The sequence below is a fragment of the Somniosus microcephalus genome, chromosome 19, assembly GCF_052327205.1.
Source record: "Somniosus microcephalus isolate GS21.2 chromosome 19, FLI_Smic_1.0, whole genome shotgun sequence".
Classification (NCBI taxonomy): domain Eukaryota; kingdom Metazoa; phylum Chordata; class Chondrichthyes; order Squaliformes; family Somniosidae; genus Somniosus; species Somniosus microcephalus.
Window position 1 is genome coordinate 38,760,659 of NC_141005.1, and position 27,162 is coordinate 38,787,820.

Genomic DNA, 27,162 nt, shown 5'->3' on the forward strand with positions numbered 1-27,162 from the left:
CATTTCATCTTCGTCTACCTTGACGACATACTCATCGCCAGTGCCAGCAAGGAGGAGCACATCTCCCATTTGCGTTCCCTCTTTACGCGCCTCAGCCAACGCGGTTTAATCATCAACCCGGCCAAGTGCCAGTTCGGCCTGCAACAGATCGATTTCCTGGGACATCGCATAACATCGGATGGCGCCGTCCCTTTGTTGACGAAGGTTGAAGCGGTTACCTCTTTCCCACGGCCGTCGACAGTCAAGGCCTTGCAGGAGTTCCTGGGGATGGTCAACTTCTACCACTGTTTTGTCCCCAAGGCGGCTCAACTCATGCAACCTTTGTTCGGGGCCCTCAAGGGCAAGTCCAGTAAAGATCCAATCAGCTGGACAGCCGAGATGGTCCAGGCATTCGGCGACACCAAGAACGCTTTGGCCAACGCAACCATGCTGGCGCACCCACTTCCAGGTGCTACCATCGCCCTTACCACCGACGCATCAGACTACGCCATCGGTGCAGTGCAAGAACAGTGGGTCAACGGCACGTGGCAACCGCTGGCGTTTTTCAGCCGTCAACTACGGAAGAATGAAAAAAAGTACAGCACCTTCGATCGGAAGCTACTGGCCCTTTTCCTCGCCATTCGCCATTTTCGGTTTTTATTGGAGGGGCATCCCTTCACGGCTTTTGTTGACCACAAACCCCTTACGTTCGCCATGGCCAAGACCGCTGAACCGTGGTCCGCTCGTCAACAACGTCACTTGACGTTCATTTCCGAATTTACCACGGACATTCAACATGTGTCTGGTAAGGACAACCTGGTGGCAGATTGCCTCTCCTGTGCGACGGTCCACGCGGTGCACCTGGGGATCGACTACGCCCTCATGGCTGCAGATCAGGCCTCGGACTCGGAGGTCCAATCATATAGAACTGTTCCCTCTAGCTTCCAAGCGACCGACGTCATCTTCCAGGCTGCAGGCGCCACGCTCCTTTGCGACGTCTCCATGGGATTTCCTTGACCTATCGTGCCAGTCGCATGGCACCGGAAGGTTTTTGATGCCATACACGGGTTGTCGCACCCTGGGATGAAGGCTTCGCAACGGCTTATGTCGGTTAAGTTCGTCTGGAAAGGTATGCACCTCGATGTCCGTGACTGGGCTAATACCTGCATCGTATGCCAGAAGGCCAAAGTCCAGCGTCATGTCAAGGCTCCAGTGGCTGCGTTCACTGTTCCGGAGCGTCGTTTCGACCACGTGCATGTGGACCTCGTGGGGCCGCTTCCGCCTTCTCAGGGTTATACTCATCTCCTCACCATAGTGGACCGCACCACTAGGTGGCCAGAGGCAATTCCTTTGGTTTCCACCACTTCGGCAGACGTCGCTAGAGCTTTCATCTCCTGTTGGATTGCCTGTTTCGGGGTACCGGCGGACATCTCTTCTGACCGCGGGCTGCAATTTTCCTCGGAGCTTTGGAACGCTGTGGCTCAGGGGCTCGGCACCAAACTTCATCGCACCACCGCCTGTCATCCACAGGCGAACGGTCTTTGCAAGCGATTCCACAGGTCGCTTAAAGCCTCTCTTCGGGCCAGTCTTCAAGGTGCAGGATGGGTGGACCGACTTCCATGGGTCCTTCTGGGTCTTCATACGGCGCCCAAAGACGACCTATAATTGTCTTCAGCTGAACTCATCTATGGCCAGCCGCTCCGTGTACCAGGGGATTTCCTCCCTTCTCCCACGGAGCCATGGTCCGCCTCCCAGCAACTCGTTCGCCACCAGGAAGCAGCCAGATGCTTCGCTCCGATACCTACGTCCAATCACGGTTTGCAGAACTCCTACGTGCCACTGGGACTGAAGAATGCGGAGTATGTATTCATCCGCCATGACGCTCACCGGGATCTGTTCAAGCCCACTTACACTGGTCTTTTCCGCGTCATCGAACCAGGAGACAAATCCTTTTCGGTCGACGTCGGAGGGAAGCCGGATCACATCTCGGTGGACCGCTTGAAGCAGGCTCACCTGGACCTGGACCACCCTGTCGTAGTCGCTCAACCACCCAAACGTGGCCGACCGCCTGCAGCCGCCGCACCAGATCAACCAAAGCTGCCTGCCAACTCGACCGCGCTCACCGCGCCTGCTCAACCACAACTGACTGCCAACTCGACCACCGGTCATCAACTTCCTCTACCAGGGTATCGAAGTCAATTGGACAGGCTTGTCAGACCTCCTCCTCGCCTCACTTTTTCTGTTAAAGACAATTCTGGGGGGGCGCATGTGGCGGAGCCACCAAAGGACTCAGAGCGGTTGTACATAATTCCTTTAACAGCGATGTAGTTACTGTCTGTGCCTGTACCTTTAATTACACTGTTTGACTGTACAATGTCTAGTTACCTTTACAGCGCGGTTTCAACGTGATGACGTCATGCCGTTAGTCACGTGATGCCCCAATGGCGGGAAGAACGTGATGACGTCAGTCTTCGGACCAGAGGATCAGTCCTCGTGGAGCCCTCAAGGAGAGTAGACCTGTTATTGATGTGTTCTAGCAGTTTCCAGTTTAAACTTGTTTTGTTTCATTAAAGTTCATTAATTTAATTGCCTGAGTCGGACTCAGTCTTTTTGATAGGAACCTCCGTTCCTACAGTAGCATAGAAATCAGTCCTGGTTAAACACAAATCTCTCTGGGGAGTGGTTCTCAACAGCCAGGAGTGTTCCCGATTTTTGCATTCCCCCATTGGCGGCTATACCTTCGGTTACCTCAGCCTGGAGCTCTGTAATTCCCTTCCTAAACCTCTCTGCCTCTCTCTTCTCCTTTAAGATGCTCCATAAAACCTACATCTTTGACCAAACTTTTGGTCACCTGTCCTAATATCTCCTTATGTGGCTTGGTGTCAAATTTTGTTTGCGAACACTCCTCTGAAGCACCTCGTGACGTTTTACTACGTTAAAGGCACTATATAAATGCAAGTTGTTGTTGTTGTCCAAGGACAGATACTATGGTAGACTGATGAGCACTGTAAACAGTATACTGTAGACAGTGCCCTGTTTCTATGACATGGTATTCATTTTATTGCACCTTGAAGTGATAGGCTATGTGAACCCTCCCAGGGTTTGAATTGAGAATATCCCGGTCCTGATACCAATGCTCAATGATCCGAGCTACCTGGTACGACCTAAATATAGGCGCTAAATACATTGTCTTGCTGCCAAATATTCATTTGCAAGGTTGCAACTCAGTTGTAAACACAGAAAAGCAAAAGAAACATTTTCTTAATGCTTTAGATACAGAACAGGTCATAAGTGCAGAAGTACTTCTGTAAAACATATTTATGGTAGTCAAAAAGGAGAAATAGACGTGAAGTTATCATGTGTATGAGATTCCTTTTACCCTGTAATATGGTATCATCACATGTGAATGTAACACACATCTGTTGTATCAGCCACCTTTCAGCTGAAGGGAAGATAAATATTTTCACATCACCAATCACACCAATCACTGGGGGTGATCGTGACTCCTGTCTCCATGGGAAAGTGTTTTTGATTTTCCCCCCCCTAAAACTTACCTTTGGTTGGCAGCTGCAGGGACTGCATTGCATGCTGGTTGTGTTGGGCACCAGGTGAAGGGTGGTGATAACAGGTAGGATTTTTTAAAAAGTTTTTTGTAAAGCATTTTCAGACGCAGTAATATAGTTTTTGTAAAGAGCTATGACCTGTTAGAGATTAAATAAAGCCAGTAATGAGGTTTTTAAACCAAAAAATAGGAACTCATGATTTCTTACCAAATCTCATGATTTTTAAGAGTTTGTCTCATGATTTGTGAGATTGGCATTACCGTATTATTGCCTCCAGATCCCCTGTTTTATTACAGACACTGTGTGCATTGCTGTACAGACAGTTTAACTCATTTTTAATAGCTCCCACTTTATTTTTAACCATCTTTTTACACTCCTGTTCTATAACTCAAGTTATTCCCAGGCCATTTATTTCCTCCCTTAACTTAGTCTGTCCCATGCTCTCCTTTCCCATTTCATTTATATTTAATACAAAAGCAAAATACTGCAGATGCTGGAAATCTGAAATAAAAACAGAAAATGCTGGAAATACTCAGCAGGTGAAGCAGTGTCTGTGAGAGAGAAATAGTTAACGTTTCAGGTTGATGACCTTTCGTCAGAACTGGAAAAAGTTAGAGATATAACAGATTTTAAGCAAGTGCGGGGGCAGGGAAAGGGGGGAGGGGAGGAAAGAACAACAGGGGTGGCCTGTGATAGCGTGGAAGGCAGGAGTGAGTAAATGACAAAAGGTATGATTGTACAAAGCAAAAAGAGATGGTAATGGGACAGATAAAGAAACAAAAATGAGTCTAGAAGAGGTGTAACTGGGAATGGCAGAATCATCAACAGCTGCCATCTGAAAAAATAGGGGCAGAGGTTATGGTCTGAAATTGTTGAACTTGATGTTGAGTCCAGAAGGCTGTAAAGTGCCTAGTTGAAAGATGAGGTGCTGTTCCTCGAGCTTACATTGAGCTTCATTGAAACAGTGGAAGAGGTCGAGGATTCCCCTCTACTGTGGTTGACACGGCCCTCGACCATGTCCATTCCATTCCCCGCACTTCTGCTCTCACCCCTTCCCCTCCCTCCCAGAACCACGATAGGGTTCCCCGTCCTTACCTTTCACCCCACCAGCCTCCACATTCAACGGATCATCCGCCGCCATTTCCACTACCTCCAGCGTGATCCCACCACCAAACACATCTTCCCCTCCCCTCCCTATTCGGCATTCTGAAGGGACTGCTCCATCCACGACACCCTGGTCCACTCCTCAGTCACCCCCTCCCCTTCCCACGGCACCTTCCCTTGCAAGTGCAGGAGATGCAACACCTGCCCTTTTACCTCCTCCCTTCCCACTGTCCAGGGCCCCAAACACTCCTTCCAGGTGGAACAGTGATTTACTTGTACTTCTTGCAATCTAGTATACTGTATTCGCTGCTCACGATGCGGTCTCCTCTACATTGGGGAGACCAAATGCAGATTGGGTGACCGTTTTGTGGAACACCTCCGTTCAGTCCGTAAGGGTGACCCCGAGCTTCCAGTCGCCTGTCACTTTAATTCTCCGCTCCGCTGCAACTCTGACTTCTCTTGTCTTCGGCCTGTTCCACTGTTCCAACGAAGTTCAACGTAAGCTCGAGGAACAGCACCTCATCTTTTGATTAGGCACAGCCTTCGAGACTCAACATCGAGTTCAACAATTTCAGACCATAACCTCTGCCCCCATTTTTTCAGATGACAGCTGTTGATGATTCTGCCATTCCCAGTTACACCTCTTCTGGACTCATCATTTGTTTCTTTATCTGTCCCATTACCATCTCCTTTTGCTTTGTACAATCATACCTTTTGTCATTTACTCACTCCTGCCTTCCACCCTATCACAGACCTTCCCTGTTGTTCTTTCCTCCCCTCCCCCTTTCCCTGCCCCTGCACTTGCTTAAAACCTGTTATATCTCTAACTTTTTCCAGTTCTGACGAAAAGTCATCAACCTTAAACGTTAACTCTGTTTCTCGCTCCTCAGATGCTGCCTGATCTGCTGAGTATTTCCAGCATTTTCTGTTTTCGTTTATATTTAAGCTTCTTTCATTTCTTGTAGATCCCTCCCCCTCCCATCTTACTAGTTTAAAGCCTTTGCGACCTCCCTATTTATCCTTTCTGCTCAGACACTGGTCCCATTCCAGTTAAGGTGGAGGCCGTCCCATCGGTACAGCTCCTTCCTGTCCAGTACCCCATAAAAAGGAATCCCTCTTGCCCACACCAGCCCTTTAGCGAGTGTTAACTCGCCTGATCTCTCTGTCTCTATGCCAATTTGCATGTGGCTTGGGCAATAATCCAGAGATTATTACCCTTGAGGTCCTGCTTTTTAATTTAGTTCCTAACTCCTGGTACTCACTCAGCAGGACCTCCCTGTTCCTACCTATGTCGTTTGTTCCAACATGGACAACTGGATTTATCCCCTCCCTTTCCACATTCCTCTCTAGCCGCCTCGAGATATCCCTTCCCCTGGGACCGGACAGCATTTTTATTTGAAATATGCACTGGATTTTAAAATGAGGCTTAAGAATGGCCACCTTATAAATGTCAAAGGTCTGGTTTTTAAAGTAAAAGTCTTACTTCTTTGTATCTTATGACATGTAGACATTAATTCATAGAATCATAGAAATTTACGGCACAGGAGGCCATTCGGCCCATCTGTGTGCCGGCCAAAAAAGAGCTATCCAGCTTGATCCCACTTTCCGGCTCTTGGTCTGTAGCCTTGTAGGTTACGGCACTTCAAGTGCCTATCCAAATACTTTTTAAATGTGATGAGCGTTTCTACCTCTACCACCCTTTAAGGCAGTGCGTTCCAGACCCCCACAACCCTCTGGGTGAAAAAGTTCTCCTCAACTCCCCTCTAATCCTTCTACCAATTACTTTAAATCATAGAAATTTACAGCATAGAAAGAAGCCATTCGGCTCATCTTGTCCGTGCCGGCCGACAAAGAGCTACCCACCCTAATCCCATTTCCCAGCACTTGGTCCGTAGCCTTGTAGGTTATGGCACTTCAAGTGCATATCCAAGTACTTTTTAAATGTGATAAGGGTCTCTGCCTCTACCACCCTTTCAAGCAGTGAGTTCCAGACCCCCACCACCCTCTGGGTGAAAACATTTCTCCTCAAATCCCCCTAAACTTCTGACCAATTACTTTAAATCTGTGCCCCCTGGTTATTGACCCTTCTGCTAAGGGAAATAGGTCCTTCCTATCCACTCTATCTAGGCCCCTCATAATTTTATACACCTCAATTAGGTCTCCCCTCAGCCTCCTCTGTTCCAAAGAAAACAACCCCAGCCTGTCCAATCTTTCCTCATAGCTAAAATTCCCCAGCCCAGGCAACATCCTCGTAAATCTCCTCTGCACCCCCTCTAGTGCATTCACATCCTTCCTGTAATGTGGTGACCAGAACTGCACACAGTACTCTAGCTGTGACCTAACTAGTGTTTTATACAGTTCAAGCATTACCTCCCTGCTCTTATATTCTATGCCTCGGCTAATAAAGGCAAGTATCCCATATGCCTTCTTAACCACCTTATCTACTTGTCCTGCTACCTTCAGGGATCTGTGGACATGCACTCCAAGGTCCCTCTGATCTTCTGCACTTCTCAGTGTCCTACCATTTATAGTGTAGTCCCTTGCCTCGTTAGCCCTCCCCAAATGTATTACCTCACACTTCTCCAGATTGAATTCCATTTGCCACTGTTCTGCCCACCTGACCAGTCCATTGATATCTTCTTGCAGTCTGCAGCTTTTTTCTTCATTATCAACCACACGGCCAATTTTTGTATCATCTGCAAACTTCTTAATCATACTTCCTACATTCAAGTCCAAATCCGAGAGCAGGCTATACTAGATCTGGTATTGTGCAACGAGATAGGATTAATTAATGACCTCATAGTGAAGGTGTCCCTAGGTAGCTGATAAGGGAATCCTAGCTGATAAGGGAATTAAGGGTTATAGGGAGCGGGCAGGGAAGTGGATGTGAGTCTAGGTTCGGATCAGCCATGATCCTATTGAATGGCGGAGCAGACCCGAGGGGCCGTATGGTCTACTCCTGCTCCTACTTCTTATGTTCTTATGTTCTCATGTAGCAGCGATCATAATATTATTGAATTTTACATTCAGTTTGAGAGAGAGAAGAGTGGGTCCAAGACTAGTATTTTAAACTTAAGTAAGGGCAATTATGAGGGCATGAAAGCAGAACGAGCTAAAGTGAACTGGCAAATTAGGTTAAGGGATAGGTCAATAGAGTTGCAGTGGCAGACATTTAAGGGGATATTTCAGAATACCCAGAATATATACATTCCAACGAGAAAGAAAAATTCCAAGGGGAGGACCCACCATCCGTGGTTAACTAAAAAAGTTAAAGATAGTATCAATCTTAAAGAAAAAGCATCTAATTGTGCAAAGATGGGTGGCAGGTCAGAAGATTGGACAGAATATAAAAAACAGCAAAGAATGACTAAAAGATTAATAATGAGAGAAAAATTAGAGTACGAGAGAAAGCTAGCTAGAAATATAAAAACAGATAGTAAGAGCTTCTATAGATATTTTAAAAAGAAAAGAGTTAACAAAGTGAGCGTTGGTCCTATAGAAAATGAGTCTGGGGAATTAATAATGGAAAATAAGGAGACGGCAGTTAAATTGAACAGGTATTTTGCATCGGTCTTCACTTTAGAGAATACAAGTAACATCCCAGAAATAGCTGTAAATCAGGAAATGGAAGGGAGGAAGGAACTCAAGAAAATTACAATCACCAGGGAAGTGGTACTGAGCAAATTGTCGGAGCTGCGGGCTGACAAGTCCCCAGGTCCTGATGGACTTCATCCTAGGGTCTTAAAAGAAGTGGCTAGTGAGATAGTTGATGCGTTGGTTTTAATTTTCCAAAACTCCCTAGATTCGGGGAAGGTTTCATTAGATTGGAAAATAGCGAATGTAACTCCTTTATACAAAAGAGGAGGGAGACAGAAAGCAGGAAACTACAGGCCAGTTAGCTTAACACCTGTCATAGGGAAGATGTTAGAAGCTATTATTAAAGACGTTATACCAGGGCAATTTGAAATGTTCAAGGTAATCAGGCAGAGTCAACATGGTTTTGTGAAAGGATAATCATGTTTAACCAATTTATTGGAGTTCTTTGAGGAAGTAACATGTGCTGTGGATAAAGGGGAACCGGTGGATGTACTGTACTTAGATTTCCAGAAGGCATTTGATAAGGTGCCACATCAAAGATTATTGCGGAAAATAAAAGCTCATGGTGTAGGGGGTAACATATTGGCATGGATAGAAGATTGGCTAGCTAACAGGAAACAGAGAGTAGGCATAAATGAGTCATTTTCTGGTTGGCAAGATGTAACAAATGGTGTGCCACAGGGATCAGTGCTGGGGCCTCAACTTTTTACAATTTATATAAATGACTTGGATAAAGGGACCGAAGGTATGGTTGCTAAATTTGCTGATGACACAAAGATAGGTAGGAAAGTAAATTGTGAAGAGGACATAAGGAGGCTACAAAGGGATATAGATAGGTTAATTGAGTGGGCAAAGATCTGGCAAATGGAGTATAATTTGTGAAATTGTCCATTTTGGCAGGAAGAATAAAAAAAAAGCATATTATTTAAATGGTGAGAGATTGCAGAGCTCTGAGATGCAGAGGGATCTGGGTGTCCTAGTGCATGAATCACAAAAGGTTAGTATGCAGATACAGCAAGTAATTAGGAAAGCTAATAGAATGTTATCATTTATTGCGAGGGGAATTGAATACAAAAGTAGGGAGGTTAAGCTTCAGTTGTACAGGGCAGTGGTGAGACCACATCTGAAGTACTGTGTACAGTATTGGTCTCCTTATTTAAGGAAGGACGTAATTGCGTTGGAAGCAGTTCAGAGGTTTACTAGACAAATATCTGGAATGGGCGGGTTGTCTTATGAGGAAAGGTTGGACAGGCTAGGCTTGTATCCGCTGGAGTTTAGAATAGTAAGAGGTGACTTGATTGAAACATATAAGATCCTGAGGAGGTCTTGACAGGGTGGATGTTTCCTCATGTGGGAAAATCTAGAACTAGGGGTCACTGTTTAAAAATAAGGGGTCGCCCATTTAAGACAGAGATGAGAAATTTTTTCTCTGAGGGTCGTGAGTCTTTGGAACTCTCTTCCTCAGAGGGCGGTAGAAGCAGAGTCTTTGAATATTTTTAAGGCAGAGGTAGATAGATTCTTGATAAGCAAGGGGGTGAAAGGTTATCGGAGGTAGGCGGGAATGTGGAGTAATCAGATCAGCCATGATCTTATTGAATGGTGGAGCAGGCTCGAGGGGCTGAGCTACTCCTGCTACTAATTTGTATGTACGTATATATATACACCACAAAAAGCAAAGGATCCAGTACTGAGCCCTGCAGAACCCCACTGGAAACAGCCTTCCAGTCACAAAAACACCCTTCGACCATTATCCTTTGTTTCCTGCCTCTGAAAAAATTTTGGATCCAACTTGCCACTTTGCCTTGGATCCCATGGGCTTTTACTTTCGTGACCAGTCTGCCATGCGGGACCTTATCAAAAGCCTTGCTAAAATCCATATAGACTACATCAAATGCACTACCCTCATCGACACTCCTTGTTACCTCCTCAAAAAATGCAATCAAGTTAGTCAGACACGACCTTCCTTAACAAATCCATGCTGACTATCCCTGATTAATCCGTGTCTTTCTAAATGAAGATTTATCCTGTCCCTCAGAATTTTTTCCAATAATTTTCCCACCACCGAAGTTAGGCTGACTGGCCTGTAATTACTCGGTCTATCCCTTTCTCCCTTTTTAAACAACGGTACCACGTTAGCAGTTCTCCAGTCCTCTAGCACCACATCTGTAGCCAGAGAGGATTGGAAAATGATGGTCAAAGCCTCTGCTATTTCCTCTCTTACTTCGCTTAACAGTCTGGGATACATTTCTGTGGTAAACCACTGTTATCGTTCACAACCGTTCACTATTGTTACACTGTTGTTATCACTGTTTACACTGTTGTTATCACTACACAAGGTTACCTCTTGCCACGCACGCTGTTATACCTGGGCATACCTCAGCTGACTCCGCCCATGGCCCCGCCTGCTTGCCCAGGTATAAAGGTGACTGATTGGCTAGTATTCCTCCTTGTTGGAACCGATCACCCACGAGGGTGGGCTCTGTTATTTAGCCAATAAAAACCTATAGTTACTATCTTAACTCGTCGCTTTTCATGGAATGAATTGATAGGTATATCAATTTTATTGGCTAAATTTTGAAATGAATGAACTGGAGCAGCCAAACGACCAGCTACAACAGCCCCAGCAGCCGACTTGGCTGCGAGCCCTCCGACCGCCGTACCTGGATCTAAATCCACAGGCAGCGAATTCAGCCCTCGACTTCGATCACTGGCTGAGCTGCTTTGAATCCTACCTGGTAGCCTCCGGCGCGCCATCGGAAGCCGACAAACTAAGAGTTCTGACCGCCCAGGTGAGCCCTAAAGTATTTGCACTCATCTGGGACCTTGCTACATACGAGGAGGCCCTCGACCTGCTAAAAGAGCAGTACCGGAGCCCAGTAAATTCAATGTATGCCAGACATCTCCTAAGATCCCGCTCGCAACAGCCAGGCGAGTCTGTAGATGAATTTTTACGGGCGCTACAAACACTCGGCAGGGACTGTGACTTTAAAGCTGTATCGGCTGCACAACATGCTGAAGGAAATATCCGTGATGCCTTCGTGAAAGGCCTTCGGTCTGACTACTCACGGCAAAGACTGCTTGAATCAAAGGACCTCGGCTTGAAAGCAGCTGCAACCCGCGCTCGCTCCCTGGAAGTGGCCCATCGGGACCTCGAGGCGTACTCCGGGTACAGTGCTGCGCGACCCTGGGACTCGGGCCCGACTTCGGCCGCAATACCCCTTGCACCGCCGCCCCTGGGACCTACTACGGCGTCGGTGTCCCGGAATCGATCGGGACCACCACCCTCGGGACCTGCTGCGGCAGCGGAGCCCCGCGATCGGGCCGCCAACTGCTATTTCTGTGGCCAGGCGAGACATCAAAGGGCGCGCTGCCCTGCAAGGAACGCGACCTGCTCCGGATGCAAAAAAAAAGGCCACTTCGCAAACGCCTGCAGGGGGAAAGCCACAGACGCCAGCAGTGCCTCATGTGAGTTGTGGGGGCGGCCATCTTCTCCGCCATTTTGTCCAACTTCGACCTCGTGGGGATCCGCGTCATGGGCGCCGCCATTTTGTTCGCCGCACTCGGCCGCTATCTTGTCTCCAGACCCGACCACCGCCTCACCTGCCGACTACAGCAGCTCACTCAGCCATACACTGGCCTCCGTCACGCTTGACCAAGCTCTCCCGCATCATCTGTCCAGGTCCATGATGGACATCGAAGTAAACGGCCACGCCACGACCTGCCTGTTCGACAGCGGGAGCACGGAGAGTTTTATTCACCCAGACACGGTGCGCTGCTACTCCCTCACTGTCCGGCCAACGCGCCATCGGATCTCGATGGCGTCGAAGTCCCATTCAACAGACATCAGCGGCTACTGTGTGGTGACCCTGTCGGTTAGGGGCACGGAATATAAAAACTTTAAACTTCTCGTCCTGCCCCAGCTCTGCGCTGCCGTCCTACTAGGGCTGGATTTCCAATGCCACCTTCAAAGTGTCACTTTGGCATACGGTGGATCCCTCCCCCCACTCACAGTCTACAACCAGCAGTTTTTAAATCGCCCGCCGCGTACCACCTGCGGCCTCTCCACTCTCAAAGTCCCGCCCCCCTCCTTGTTCGCTAACCTCACCCGCGACTGTAAACCCGTCGCTACCAAGAGCAGGCGGTACAGCGCCGGGGATAGACCTTTTATTAGCTCTGAGGTGCAGCGACTCCTGAAGGAGGTGATATACCTATCAATTCATCCAATGAAAAGCGACGAGTTAAGAAAGTAACTATAGGTTTATATTGGCTAAATAACAGAGCCCACCCTCGTGGGTGATCGGATCCAACAAGGAGGAATACCAGCCAGTCGACCACCTTTATACCTGGGCAGGTAGGTGGAGCCATGGGCGGAGTCAGCAGTGTTCAGCCCAGGTATAACAGCGTGACAAGAGGCGACCTCGTATAGTGATACAACAGTGTGAACAGTGATAACGATATAACAGTGATAACTATAGTGTAAAGATAGTGAACGACAAAAGTGGTTTACCACATTCACCCCTTGTTTAGATTTGAGTCCGGCGGGGTGAAGTGTACTACCAGTTCTGGTAAGTCAGTCTGTCCGGAGGCCTCGTAAGCCTTTCTGATCGTCGCAGCGGCGGTGTTGCATTCTCCGGTGTTGATGCTGGTGTCTGCGTGGTCGGCGAAGGCTCGTGGGGTTCCAGTGTGCCGTCTACCTGAGCTGGAATTGGGTTGGGGGGGGTAAAGGTGGTGTCTCCGGAATGCCCGAGGGTGCGAGGTCCCGTAAGGAGACTGTGTCCTCCCGCCCGTCTGGGTATGCCACATAGGCGTACTGGGGGTTGGCGTGCAGGAGGTTCACCTTCTCGACCAGGGGGTCCGTTTTATGGGCCCTCACGTGCTTTCGCAGCAGGACGGGCCCCGGGGAGGTCAGCCAGGTTGGTAGTGTGGTTCCCATAGTCGACTTCCTGGGGAAAACAAACATTCGTTCATGGGGGGTGGCGTTAATGGCAGTGCAGAGTAGTGACCGGATGGAATGCAGCGCTGCCGGGAGGACTTCCTGCCAGCGGGAGGCCCTTAGACTTTAAGGCTAAGAGGACGGCCTTCCATACCGTCGCGTTCTCTCTTTCCACCTGGCCGTTCCCTCGGGGGTTGTAGCTGGTGGTCCTGCTTGCAGCAATACCTCTCGCTAGTAGGAACTGACGGAGTTCCTCGCTCATGAAGGAGGAGCCCCGGTCACTATGTATGTAGTTTGGGAACCCGAACAAGGCGAAGAGGTCGTTCAGGCATTTAATGACCGTGGTACTGGTCATGTCTGGGCAGGGGAAGGCAAAGGGGAAACGGGAGTACTCATCAACGATGTTGAGGAAGTACACATTACGGTCAGAGGACGGGAGGGGCCCCTTAAAGTCGATGCTCAGGCGCTCGAAGGGGCGGGTGGCCTTGATCAGGCTTGCTCTGTCCGGCCTAAAGAAGTGCGGTTTGCACTCGGCACAGGTCTGGCAGTTCCTGGTCATGGTCCTGACCTCCTCGATGGAGTATGGCAGGTTGCGGGCCTTAATGAAGTGGTAAAGTCTGGTGACCCCGGGGTGGCAGAGGTCGTTGTGGAGGGTCTGAAGTCTATCACTTTGCGCGCTGGCGCATGTAATTCGTGACAGAGCATCAGGGGGATCGTTCAGCTTACCTGGCCGGTACAAGATATCATAATCATAGGTGGATAGTTCGATTCTCCACCTCAATATCTTGTCATTCTTGATTTTGCCCCTCAGCTTGTTATTAAACATAGAAGCGACCGAACGCTGGTCGGTGAGGAGGGTAAATCGTTTGCCTGCCAGGTAATGCCTCCAGCGTCGTACCGCCTCCACAATCGCTTGGGCCTCCTTCTCGACTGACGAGTGTCGGATCTCAGGGCCCTGTAGGGTCCTTGAGAAGAAGGCCACTGGTCTCCCCTCCTGGTTAAGGGTAGCGGCTAGGGCGAAGTCGGATGCATCGCACTCCACTTGGAAGGGGATGGACTCGTCCACTGCGTGCATTGTGGCCTTGGCGATGTCTCCCTTAATGAGGGAGAAGGCTGCGCACGCTTCCTCCGTAAGGGGGAAGGATGTGGACTTCATGAGGGGTCTGGCTTTGTCTGCATAATTGGGCACCCATTGGGCATAGTAGGCGAAGAGCCCCAGGGTTCTCTTCAGAGCCTTTGGACAGTGGGGGAGGGGTAGCTCCATGAGGGGACGCATTCTTTCGGGGTCGGGGCCGATGACTCCGTTCTCTACTACACAGCCGAGGATGGCAAGGCGCGAGGTGTTAAACACACATTTATCCTTATTGTAGGTGAGGTTCAGCCGTTGGGCCGTACGGAGGAATCTCTCCAGATTAACGTCATGGTCCTGCCGGTTGCGGCCGCAGATGGTGACGTTATCTAGGTAGGGGAACGTGGCGTGCAGCCCGTTCTGGTCAACCATCCGGTCCATCTCCCTTTGGAAGACCGAGACCCCGTTGGTGACGCCGAAGGGAACCCTAAGGAAGTGGTAGAGGCGGCCATTCGCCTCGAAGGCGGTATACTGGCGGTCCTCAGGGCGGATAGGGAGTTGGTGGTAGGCCGACTTAAGGTCGATGGTAGAGAATACTCGGTATTGTGCGATCTGATTGACCATATCAGATATGCGGGGAAGGGGGTATGCGTCCAGCTGGGTGTACCTGTTTATGGTCTGGCTGTAGTCGATGACCAGGCGGTTCTTATTGCCCGTCTTAACTACCACGACCTGGGCACGCCAGGGGCTGGTGCTCCCTTCGATGATGCCCTCCTTCAGGAGACGCTGCACCTCAGAGCTAATGAAAGCTCTGTCCCCGGCACTGTACCGCCTGCTCTTGGTCGCGACGGGTTTGCAGTCGGGGGTGAGGTTAGCGAACAGGGAAGGTGGCGGGACTTTGAGGGTGGATAGGCCGCAGGTGTTACGCGGTGGGCGGTTTAAAATCTGTTGGTTGTCGACTGTGAGTGGGGGGAGGGGTCCGCCATATGCTAGCGTGACGCTTTGGAGGTGGGATTGGAAGTCTAGCCCTAGTAGGACGGCGGCGCATAGCTGGGGGAGGACGAGGAGTTTAAAATTTTTATACTCCGTACCCTTAACCGATAGGGTCACAACACAGTAGCCGCTGATGTCTGTGGCGTGGGATCTCGATGCCATCGAGATCCGGTTGCGCGTTGGCAGGACAGGGAGGGAGTAGTGGCTCACCGTGTCTGGGTGGATGAAACTCTCCGTGCTTCCGCTGTCGAACAGGCAGGTCGTGGCGTGGCCGTTTACTCTGATGTCCATCATTGACTTGGACAGGTGATGCGGGCGGGCTTGGTCCAGTGAGACGGAGGCTAGTGTATAGCTGAGCGAGTTGCTGTAGTCTGCGGGTGAGGCGGTAGTCGGGTCTAGAGGCACGGTGGCGGTCGAGCGTGGTGGGTAAAATGGCGTCTCCCACGAGGTTGGACAAAATGGCGGAGAAGATGGCTGCCCCCGTAACTCACATGAGGCACTGCTGGTGTCGGTTGCCTGTATCAAAGATGGCCGCCCCATGACTCACATGTGGGGATGCTGGCCTCTGTTGCCTTGAAGGAAGATGGCCGCCCCCACAGCTCGCATGAGGCACTGCTGGCCTCTGATGATCCACCTCTGCAGGCCTTAGCGAAGTGGCCTTTCTTCATGCAGTTTGAGCAGGTAGAGTTCCTGGCTGGGCAGCGCGACCTCGGGTGTTTCGCCTGGCCGCAGAAGAAGCAGCCGGCGGCCCGATCGCGGGGGTCCGATGTCGGAGCCGGTACCGGGGGTGGCGGTCTCGATCGGGTCCGGGACGCCGACGCTGAGGTAGGTCCCAGGGGGGTTGCTGCGGGGGGTATCGCGGTCGGGGTCGGTCCCAAGTCCCAGGGTCGCGAGTTACAGTACCTTGAGTATGCCTCGAGGTCCCGATGGGCCACTTCTAGAGAGAGAGCGAGGGCTGCAGCTTTGTCCAGGTCGAGGTCCCTTGCTTCCAGTAGTCTTTGCCGTGAGTAGTCGGACCGCAGGCCTTTCACGAAGGCATCGCGGACATTGTCTTCAGTATTTTCTGCCGCCGTTACCGCTTTAAAGTTACAGTCTCTGCCGAGTGCTTGTAGCACCCGTAAAAATTCCTCCACGGGCTCTCCTGGCTGTTGCGGGCGGGATCTTAGGAGGTGTCTGGCATACATGGAATTTACCGGGGTTTGGTACTGTCTTTTCAGCCAGTTGATGGCGTCCTCGTATGTTTTAAGGTCCCGGATGAGTGCGAATACTTTAGGGCTCACTTGGGCGTTCAGAACTCTTAGCATGGATTTCTGAGGCACGCCGGATTCTCCCAGGTAGGCTTCGAAGCAGCTCAGCCAGTGTTCGAAGTCGAGGGCTGAGTTTGCTGCCTGTGGGTTTAGGTCCAGGTACGGTGGTCTGAGGGCTCGCAGCCAGGCCGGCTGCTGTGGCTGTTGTAGCTGGGCGTCTGGCTGGTCGCTTGGCTGGTCATTTGGCTGGTCGTTTGACTGCTCAAGTGTCGACATTTTAAAATTTAGCCAATAAAATTGATATACCTATCAATTCATCCAATGAAAAGCGACGAGTTAAGAAAGTAACTATAGGTTTTTATTGGCTAAATAACAGAGCCCACCCTCGTGCGTGATCGGATCCAACAAGGAGGAATACCAGCCAGTCGACCACCTTTATACCTGGGCAGGTAGGTGGAGCCATGGGCGGAGTCAGCAGTGTTCAGCCCAGGTATAACAGCGTGACAAGAGGCGACCTCGTATAGTGATACAACAGTGTGAACAGTGATAACGATATAACAGTGATAACTATAGTGTAACGATAGTGAACGACAAAAGTGGTTTACCACAGGAGGGCATCATCGAGGGGAGCACCAGCCCCTGGCGTGCCCAGGTCGTAGTCGTTAAGACCGGCAATAAACACCGCCTGGTCATCGACTACAGCCAAACCATAAACCGGTACACCCAGCTGGACGCATACCCCCTTCCCCGCATATCTGATATGGTCAACCAGATTGCACAGTACCGGGTATTCTCCACCATCGACCTTAAGTCGGCCTATCACCAACTCCCTATCCGCCCTGAGGACCGCCAGTATACCGCCTTCGAGGCGAATGGCCGCCTCTACCACTTCCTTAGGGTTCCCTTCAGCGTCACCAACGGGGTTTCGGTCTTCCAAAGGGAGATGGACCGGATGGTTGATCAGAACGCGCTGCAGGCCACGTTTCCTTATCTAGATAACGTCACCATCTGCGGCCACGACCAGCAGGACCATGATGTTAATCTGGAGAAATTCCTCCGTACGGCCCAACGGCTGAATCTCACTTACAATAAGGAGAAATGTATATTTAACACCTCGCGCCTTGCCATCCTCGGCTGCGTAGTAGAGAATGGAGTCATCGGCCCCGACCCCGAAAGAATGCGCCCCCTCATGGAGCTTCCCCTTCCCCACTGTCAAAAGGCACTGAAGAGAACCCTGGGGCTCTTCGCTTACTATGCCCAATGGGTGCCCACTTATGTGGACAAAGCCAGACCCCTCATGAAGTCCACCTCCTTCCCCCTGACAGCAGAAGCATGCGCAGCCTTCTCCCTCATAAAAGGAGACATTGCGAAGGCCACAATGCACGCAGTGGATGAGTCCATCCCTTTCCAAGTGGAGAGCGATGCATCTGACTTCACCCTAGCTGCAACCCTTAACCAGGCGGGGAGACCTGTGGCCTTCTTCTCAAGGACCCTCCAGGGCCCTGAGATCCGACACTCTTCTGTCGAGAAGGAGGCCCAGGCGATTGTGGAAGCGGTACGACACTGGAGGCATTACCTGGCAGGCAAACGATTTACCCTCCTCACCGACCAGCGTTCGGTTGCTTTTATGTTTAATAACAAGCTGAGGGGCAAAATCAAGAATGACAAGATCTTGAGGTGGAGAATTGAGCTCTCCACCTACGATTACGATATCTTGTATCGGCCTGGTAAACTCAACGAGCCCCCAGATGCTCTATCACGAGGTACATGCGCCAACGCGCAAGTTGATAGACTGCGGACCCTCCACAACGACCTCTGCCACCCCGGGGTCACCAGACTTTACCACTTCATTAAGACCCGCAACCTGCCCTACTCCATCGAGGAGGTCAGGACCATGACCAGGAACTGCCAAGCCTGTGCCGAATGCAAACCGCATTTCTATAGGCCGGACAGAGCAAGCCTGATCAGGGCCACCCGCCCCTTCGAGCGCTTGAGCATCGATTTTAAGGGGCCCCTCCCGTCCTCTGACCGTAATGTGTACTTCCTCAACATTATTGACGAGTACTCCCGTTTCCCCTTTGCCATCCCCTGCCCAGACATGACCAGTACCACGGTCATCAAATGCCTGAACGACCTCTTCGCCTTGTTCGGGTTCCCGAACTATATACATAGCGACCGGTGCTCATCCTTCATGAGCGAGGAACTTCGCCAGTTCCTGCTCGCGAGAGGTATTGCTGCGAGCAGGACCACCAGCTACAACCCCCGGGGGAACGGCCAGGTGGAAAGAGAGAACGCGACAGTTTGGAAGGCCGTCATCTTAGCCCTAAAGTCTAAGGGCCTCCCAACCTCTCGCTGGCAGGAAGTCCTCCCGGCAGCACTCCATTCCATCCGGTCACTGCTTTGTACTGCCATTAATGCCACCCCTCATGAGCAAATGTTTGCTTTCCCCAGGAAGTCGACTACGGGAACCTCGCTACCAACATGGCTGACTTCTCCGGGGCCCGTCCTGCTGCGGAAGCATGTGAGGACCCATAAAACGGACCCTCTGGTCGAGAGGGTGAACCTCCTGCACGCCAACCCCCAGTATGCCTATGTGGCATACCCAGACGGGCGGGAGGACACAGTCTCCTTGCGAGACCTCGCACCCTCGGGCACCCCTGAGATACCACCGTTATCCCCCACCACTCCCCCAAATCCAGCTCCTGTAGGCGGCATGACGGAACCCCAGGAGCTTTCGTCGACCACGCAGACACCAGCACTAACATCGGATACTGCACCACCGCCGCCGCTGCTGCGCCGATCAGAAAGGCTTACGAGGCCTCCTGATAGACTGACATACACGAACTGGTAGTACACTTCACCCCGCCGGACTCAATTTTAAACAAGGGGTGAATGTGGTAAACCACTGTTATCGTTCACAACCGTTCACTATTGTTACACTGTTATCACTGTTTACACTGTTGTTATCACTACACAAGGTTACCTGTTGCCACGCACGCTGTTATACCTGGGCATACCTCAGCTGACTCCGCCCATGGCTCCGCCTGCTTGCCCAGGTATAAAGGTGACTGATTGGCTAGTATTCTTCCTTGTTGGAACCGATCACCCACGAGGGTGGGCTCTGTTATTTAGCCAATAAAAACCTATAGTTACGATCTTAACTCGTCGCTTTTCATGGAATGAATTGATAGGTATATCAATTTCATCCGGGCCTGGGGATTTATCCACTTTCAAAGATGCTAAACCCATTAATACTTACTCTTTCACTATGTTTATTTCATCTAACATTTCACACTCCTCCTCCCTGATTGTAATGTCTGAAAACAGATGCAAAGTATTCGTTAAGAACCATACCCATGTCTTCTGCTTCCACACACAGGTTAACCTTATGGTCGCTAATAGGCCCTACTCTTACTTTAGTTATCCTCTCACTCTTAACGTATTTATAAAACATCTTTGGGTTTTCCTTGATTTTACTTGCCAATATTTTTTCATGCTCTTTCTTTGCTTTCCTAATTTCCTTTTTGATTTCACCCCTGCACCTTCTATACTCTTGGCTTTCTGCAGTATTGAGTCCTCGGTATCTGTCATAAGCTTCCCTTTTTTTCTTTATCTTACCCTGTATGCCCCTTGACATCCAGGGAGCTCTAGATTTGTTAGTCCCACCTTTTTTCTTTAAGGGAACATACTTGCTCTGAACCCTCACTATCTCCTCCTTGAATGCCTCCCACTGCTCTGACACTGATTTACCTTCAAGTTTCTGTCTCCAGTCCACTTTGGCTAAATCACCTCTCAGCTTAGTAAAATTAGCTTTTCTCCAATTGAGAACTTTTATTCCTGGCCCATCCTTGTCCTTTTGCACAACTACCCTAAATCTAACTGAATTATGATCACTACCACCAATATGCTCTCCCACTGATGCACTTTCCACCTGCCCAGCTTCATTCCCTAAAACTAGGTCCAGAACCGCCCCCTCTCTTGTTGGGCTTGCTACGTACTGGCTAAAAACGTTCTCCTGAATGCATTTTAACAATTCTTCTCCCTCTATGCCTTTCACACTAATTTTCTCCCAGTTAATATTAGAGTAGTTGAAATCCCCTACTATTACTGACCTATTTTTGCACGTCTCAGAAATTTGCCTACGTATTTGCTCTTCTATCTCCCTCTGACTGTTCGGAGGTCTATAGTACACAGTGTGATTGCCCCTTTTTTGTTTTTTAGTTCAACCCGTATAGCCTCATTTGATGATCCTTCTAAGATATCCTCCCTCCTCACAGCTGTAATTCTTTAATCAATATTGCAACCTCCCCTCCTTTTTTATCCCCCTCTCTATCTCGTCTGATGACCCTGTAACCAGGAATGTTGAGCTCCCATTCCTGCCCTTTCAGCCATATCTCAGTAATAGCTATAATATCATACTCCCACGTGACTATCTGTGGTCTCAGCTCATCTGCTTTATTCCCTAGACTCCTTGTGTTGAAGTATATACCATTTAGCACTGCCAAACTCCCTTGTTGTCTATTTTCTAGCCTTTGTTTCCTCTGCCTACCAAACTCACTTACTAATTTTCTGCCTTCCATTCCCAGCTTTACTTCTCTCCCTTCTGAATCCACTCTCAGGTTCCCATCCCCCTGCCAAGCTAGTTTAAACCCTCCCCAACAGCACTAGCAAACCCCGCCGCGAGCATATTGGTTCCGGTCCTGTTGAGGTGCAATCCGTCCAGCTTGTACAGGTCCCACCTCCCCCAGAAATGATCCCAATGCCTCAGGAATCTAAAGCCCTCCCTCCTGCATCATCTCTCCAGCCACGCATTCATCTGCTCTATCCTCCTGTTTCTGTACTCACTAGCACATGGCACCGGGAGTAATCCGGAGATTACTAGCTTTGAGGTCCTGCTTTTTAATCTCTTTCCTAGCTCCTTAAAATCTGCCTGCAAGATCTCATTCCTTTCTATCTATGTCGTTGGTACCGATGTGGACCACGACCACTGGCTGTTTGCCCTCCCCCTTCAGATTGTCCTGCAGCCGTTCAGTGACATCCCTGACCTACACCAGGGAGGCAACATACCATCCTGGAGTCATGTCTGCGACCACAGAAACGCCTGTCTATTCCCCTATCGAAACCCCTACCACTATTGCTCTTCCACTCTTCTTCCTCCCCACCTGTGCAGCTGAGCCACCCATGGTGCCATGGACTTGGCTCTGGCTGCACGCCCCAGAGGAACTTAATACTGGTGAGGGCGATGCCCCCTGGTTATTGACCTCTCTGCTCGGTGAAATAGGTCCTTCCTATCCGCTCTTATCTAGGCTCCTCATAATTTTATACACCTCAATCTAGTCTCCCCTCAACCTCCTGTGTTCCAAAGAAAACAACTCCAGCCTATGCAATCTTTCCTCAGCTAAAATTCTCCAATCCTGGCAACATCCTCGTAAATCTCCTCTGCACCCTCTCAAGTGTAATCACACCTTTCCTGTAAACGTGTACACAGTACTCTCTAGCTGTGGCCTAACTAGTGTTTTATACAGTTCTAATAATTGTTAAAGTTTCAATGAATTTTCACCAGCAGCAAACATCAGCACTCAAGCCGTTATTTCCCCCGCCCGCCTTGTGCTGCCAGTATCTTGCCCCCAGTCCTGTTATGTCTGGGTGGAATAAAGCAGTCACCATGCAGGAGAAGCACCAGGAGCTGCTGCTGCAGTGGGTTGACTGACGTCACGGCGGCTTCCCAGCAGTCCCGGTGCAGCGGTTGTAGTGCCGAACGGACTGGACAATGTCACTGCAGCGGTGCCAGGCTGAATGGGAAGAGTTGGATAAAGAATTCAAACAGCTGCAGGTAAATGGTCAGCGCTTGCCCCGACCGGGGGAGAGAGAGACGTTTAAAAAAATTTTGGGAGGCGACCTCGTTTCGTCGGTGCTTTTGAATTTGGGTTTTGTTTCATGAGGCAGCTCCAAGTGTTCGTGTCACATTGGGGTTGGGGGGGCCCCTTTGTCTCTGTCTCTGTGTTGGAATAAGGCCCCAGACTTCAGGGAGCAGATTTCAACAAGGTCTAGGCTGGGAGGCTCTTGTCGATCAGATAAACGTTTGGATTTTTTAAAATGTCGCTTTTGTACAATACTAATAAAAATCTGTGCTTGTTCTGTTTAGCCCATGTACCGTGCTGGAGCAGAGTGTGTTTAATATCTCATGTGGTAGTTGATTTTTGCCGAGGGGATTCTACCGCAAATTCATTTAATTACCAGCACATCATTGCTATGCAGTGTCACTATATGCACGCGCCTATATAGATTACATTTTAAGGGCATCAATGAGGTGTAGAATCTGTGGCCATTTCATTGTCAGTCAAGATACTGCGCTGTCAGTAATACCAAATTGATATTTTTTAAAGTCTAGGTTGTGATTAAAGCCTTTATAATCGGTTAACAATCGTTGAGGAAATTTTGAATCCTAGCGTTTGGGTGCAGTGTCGAGCAGTGAGTATGGTTTTAAATCTGAATGCACTTGGTAGCCATAAAAAGGCTAAATGTACACTATAAAACATGTTATTTAATAATTAGAGGAAGTTAGCTGAAATTGTGTATACGTTTTGGTGGTACAGTCTTTAAAGTTTGATGCAGAATTTTCCTGCTTGTTAATTGGGTCCTAAAATTGATTTGGGGTTTTGTAAACGAGCACTAGAATCTCCTGACAAATGTGATGCACCTCAAAATCGTGCGAAATGAGAGTAATATTGAGGTTTCCTTGGCAGTACAATTGTAATGTTCTACCATGAGATCATGTAACCTTGCAAGATGCTGTTTTGCGAGTAAAATGCACGAAAGCACAAAGATCAATCTTGGTGAATCAATGTAGTAAAGATGTATTTTTAGCCACAGAGACCAGAAGATCTAGGTTTGATTCCTGGCCTGTGGTAAGTTAATTGCTCTCGGCTAGGGCAGTGGTTGGAGCACGAGAGTTGGTCCTTCGAGAGGAAAAATCAGCCAGCGTTCCCACTCCTAATTACATTGACCCCAAGGGAAAGTATACATGTTTGTAGGAGAGAATCAGTTTGGCTACCCATCATGATCAACTGTCCTGTTGGACTCATTTACTGCGCTCAAGCATGAAGCAAGACCATTCGGCCGAGGTACCAGATTGCTACAGCAACAATCAGCTCCCTCAGAAGAGGAGAGGAGAAATTTGCAAAACAAAAAAAAACTATTGGATGTTCAATTGAAAAGATTCCATTTGTTTGCGCATCATTGAACTTCACATTCTGTACATGAACAGAAAGTTATGTTTCATTTTGTGTCTGTTTATTAAATAATCTAGTTATGAGCCAGTAAATGTCAACATACCTATTTGCTGAGAATGTTCTGTAAAAGTTACAGATTAATGAATGAACTAAACTAAAACTACTGTAAATGTTCTATGGACGCAATTGCTTTCAAATGTAGCATTTTTACAGAGCAGTGTGATATGAAAGTAGTTCCAGATATTTATTCATGTACATCCAAAATACATTTCAGATCATGCTCGTGTGATAATGGATATATCATGTCGAAAGCAGCAAAACTTATCGTGCTACCAGACTGATCTGATCCCTGTTCAATAGTTCATGTATTTTTATCAATTGAGATATTTTTGAGAGGACATAATCCAAAGTCCATAGGTACTAACATTTTACAATAAGCAATCTTCCTTGTAATCTATTACGGCTGGTGAAGTTTTAATCACCTCTGGACCTCTGACTGAAGTTGCAATCTTTCTGCATTTGATCGTCCCAAACATGCTTCCTCAAAACCTGGAAATTGTCCCCTGTGTTTGAAAATTTATTTCATTTCAACAATATTTAAAACCCTTCTTGGACATCATATGGTATTTGAATGTTTTGCAAGGACAATTTAACATCATAAATATTTTTTCATAAATGTATTAAAGGGCCATTAATTTCCCCCAGATCCTAATTTGAATAGTTTGTTGACATTTGAATTTGACCATTTTGTGATGCAGTGTGTGTGTGTCTGTCCTAAAGAGCAAATCTGTCTGAATTGCCCTAAATGTGTGTAACAGGTGAGAGAGAGAGACACACACACACCAGAGCTTGGCATAGCAGCTCTAACACAGTATGACGTGGGGGGTGGCAGGGGGATCTACTTTGCCATGTTAGACATTCAGTGAACTTTTTGACCTTGAGGGGGAGGGAGGAAGAGAAGAGCAAATGTGAAGACAGCTGTGTTCTATCCTAGTCAGTGCTAAATCGAATTAACTGCAGTTGAAATTGCAATACACCAGGTGTTTTAATAATTACTGTGTCTTCATGCATGTGACTTAGTATTCGACTTGCCTGTATGAGGCCAAAATGAAAAAGTCAGTTGTCTTTATACCCTCGGTCTCACACATTCCCAGCAAAAAGCAGTTCATGGCTGCTGCTCACCAATTTTTATTGGGGAAGCTGTTTATTTTTGACCAAAATTGGGGCATCATCACCACAACATAAACTATTCTTGATTTTTCTGGCAGATATTCTAATATATTTAGAAATAAGTGAAACTTGGGTATGTAGGTTTTGCTTCTGTTTAACTCAAGTATCCAAATGAACTTCACAAGTTTCCTTTTGTAGACAGAATAATTGTAAGAGAAAGGCAAGTAGTGAAGAATGGGATTTACTGTTGGAGGATTAGATTGAAATTTTGTGCATCCAATTATACTTTCATATTTGAAAAGTTGCTCAATGTCTGTTTCCAGTTGTAGTGTGTTCTTAAAAATCTTAAAACTTCCTGCAACTTTGCCTTGCACTGTTACTTAGCTTTCAAATTCCTGGCGAGACTGAGACACCGTTCTATTAAAGTCACCATGTATTTTTTTCTTATTTGTAAATAATTAATGTTGTCACTAAGTGTTGTCAGAATGCATGCCACTAGTAGTGTAGTTGCGGTAAAAGTAATGCATTTGGGTACATTTACCACTCCGAATGATGTTTGTTATGATCTACCCAAATTAGCTGGTGGGATGATTATGCTCCCTTTAAAAGTGTATGCTTTAAAGGTCCTTCAAAGATAATTCATTGTTTCATGGGGATGTAGTGTATTGGTACATTAATGCTATGATTCATTAAATGCAAGGATATGAGTTTCAGCACCCTGATATCCAAAGATTTCCTGATCAGAGCCAAATCACTGGCGCTTCATCATAGGGACGAAAAGTTGGCCTGACTATCTGCCATGGCTAAGAAATGTGAATTCTAGAGAGGGAGGAGAGAAGTAAAAATGGCTTTATTTCACAACCCAGATATGGCTCAGTATACTATGTAAAATATTAATGAATTTAACAGATTAATAACATTAGGGAAATGTGAGAACATAAGAAATAGGAGCAGGAGTAGGCCAATCGGCCCCTCGAGCCTGCCCCGCCATTCAATAAGATCATGGCTGATCTGATCCGAACCGCCAATCTACTATCACAGAACTATCTCCTGAATCTAACAGAATTAGACACACGAAATAGGAGCAGGATCAGGCTACACGGCCCCTGGGCCCGCTCTGCTACCCACAGGGCCATGACCGATCCGAACCTAGACTCGTGTCCAAATTCCTGCCCGCTCCCCGTAACCCTTTACTTCTAGGAAACTGTCTATTTCTGTTTTAAATTTATGTAATGATGTAGCTTCTACAGCTTTTTGGGGCAGCATATTCCATGGACCTACCACCCTCTGAGTGAAGTAGTTCCTCCTCATCTCAGTTTTGAAAGAGCAGCCCCTTATTCTAAGACTATGCCCCCTAGTTTCACCCATCATCGGGAACATTCTCCCCGCATACACCCGATCCAACCCCTTCACAATCTTATATGTTTCAATAAGATCGCCTCTCATTCTTCTGAACTCCAATGAGTAGAGTCCCAATCTACTCAACCTCTCCTCATATGTCCATCCCCTCATCCCCGCGATTAACCGAGTGAACCTTCTTTGTACTGACTCGAGAGCAAGTATGTCCTTTCTTAAGTATGGACACCAAAACTGTACGCAGTATTCCAGGTGCGGCCTCACCAATACCTTGTACAACTGAAGCAATACTTCCCTATTTTTATATTCTATCCCCCTAGCAATGAAAGCCAACATTCCATTGGCCTTCTTAATCACTTGCTGCACCTGCATACTAACCTTTTGAGTTTCGTGCACCAGGACCCCCAGATCCCTTTGTACTTCAGTACTTTCCAGTTTCTTGCCATTAAGATAATAACTTGCTCTACGATTTTTCCTGCCAAAGTGCATAACCTCACACTTTCCAGTATTGTATTCCATCTGCCAAATCTCTGCCCACTTACTTAGCCTGTCTATGTCCCCTTGCAGGTTTTTTATGTCCTCCTCACTCACTACTTTCCCTCCCATCTTAGTATCATCTGCAAACTTTGATATGTTACACTCGGTCCCCTCCTCCAAATCGTTAATATAGATTGTAAAGAGTTGGGGACCCAGCACTGACCCCTGCGGAACACCACTAGTTACTGATTGCCAGTCTGAGAATGAACCATTTATCCCAACTCTCTGCCTTCTGTTAGATAGCCAATCCTCTATCCATGCCAGAATATTACCCCCAATCCCTTGATTTTTTATCTTGAGCAATAATCTTTTGTGTGGCACCTTGTCAAATGCCTTTTGGAAGTCTAAATACACTACGTCCACTGGTTCCCCTTTATCCACC

At 48.2% G+C, this 27,162-nt stretch overlaps 1 protein-coding gene across 1 annotated transcript in view; it reads left to right on the forward strand.

The window, feature by feature from the left end:
- Positions 1–22,136: 22,136 nt before the first annotated feature.
- The window catches only part of tmem120b (transmembrane protein 120B), a 77,725-nt gene continuing 72,699 nt past the window's right edge, over positions 22,137–27,162 (forward strand). Inside the window, exon 1 of the mRNA XM_085961631.1 lies at positions 22,137–22,318. Coding sequence (XP_085817757.1) covers positions 22,256–22,318 — 63 coding nt within the window. The 5' untranslated portion in view covers positions 22,137–22,255. The remainder of the gene's footprint in view (positions 22,319–27,162) is intronic.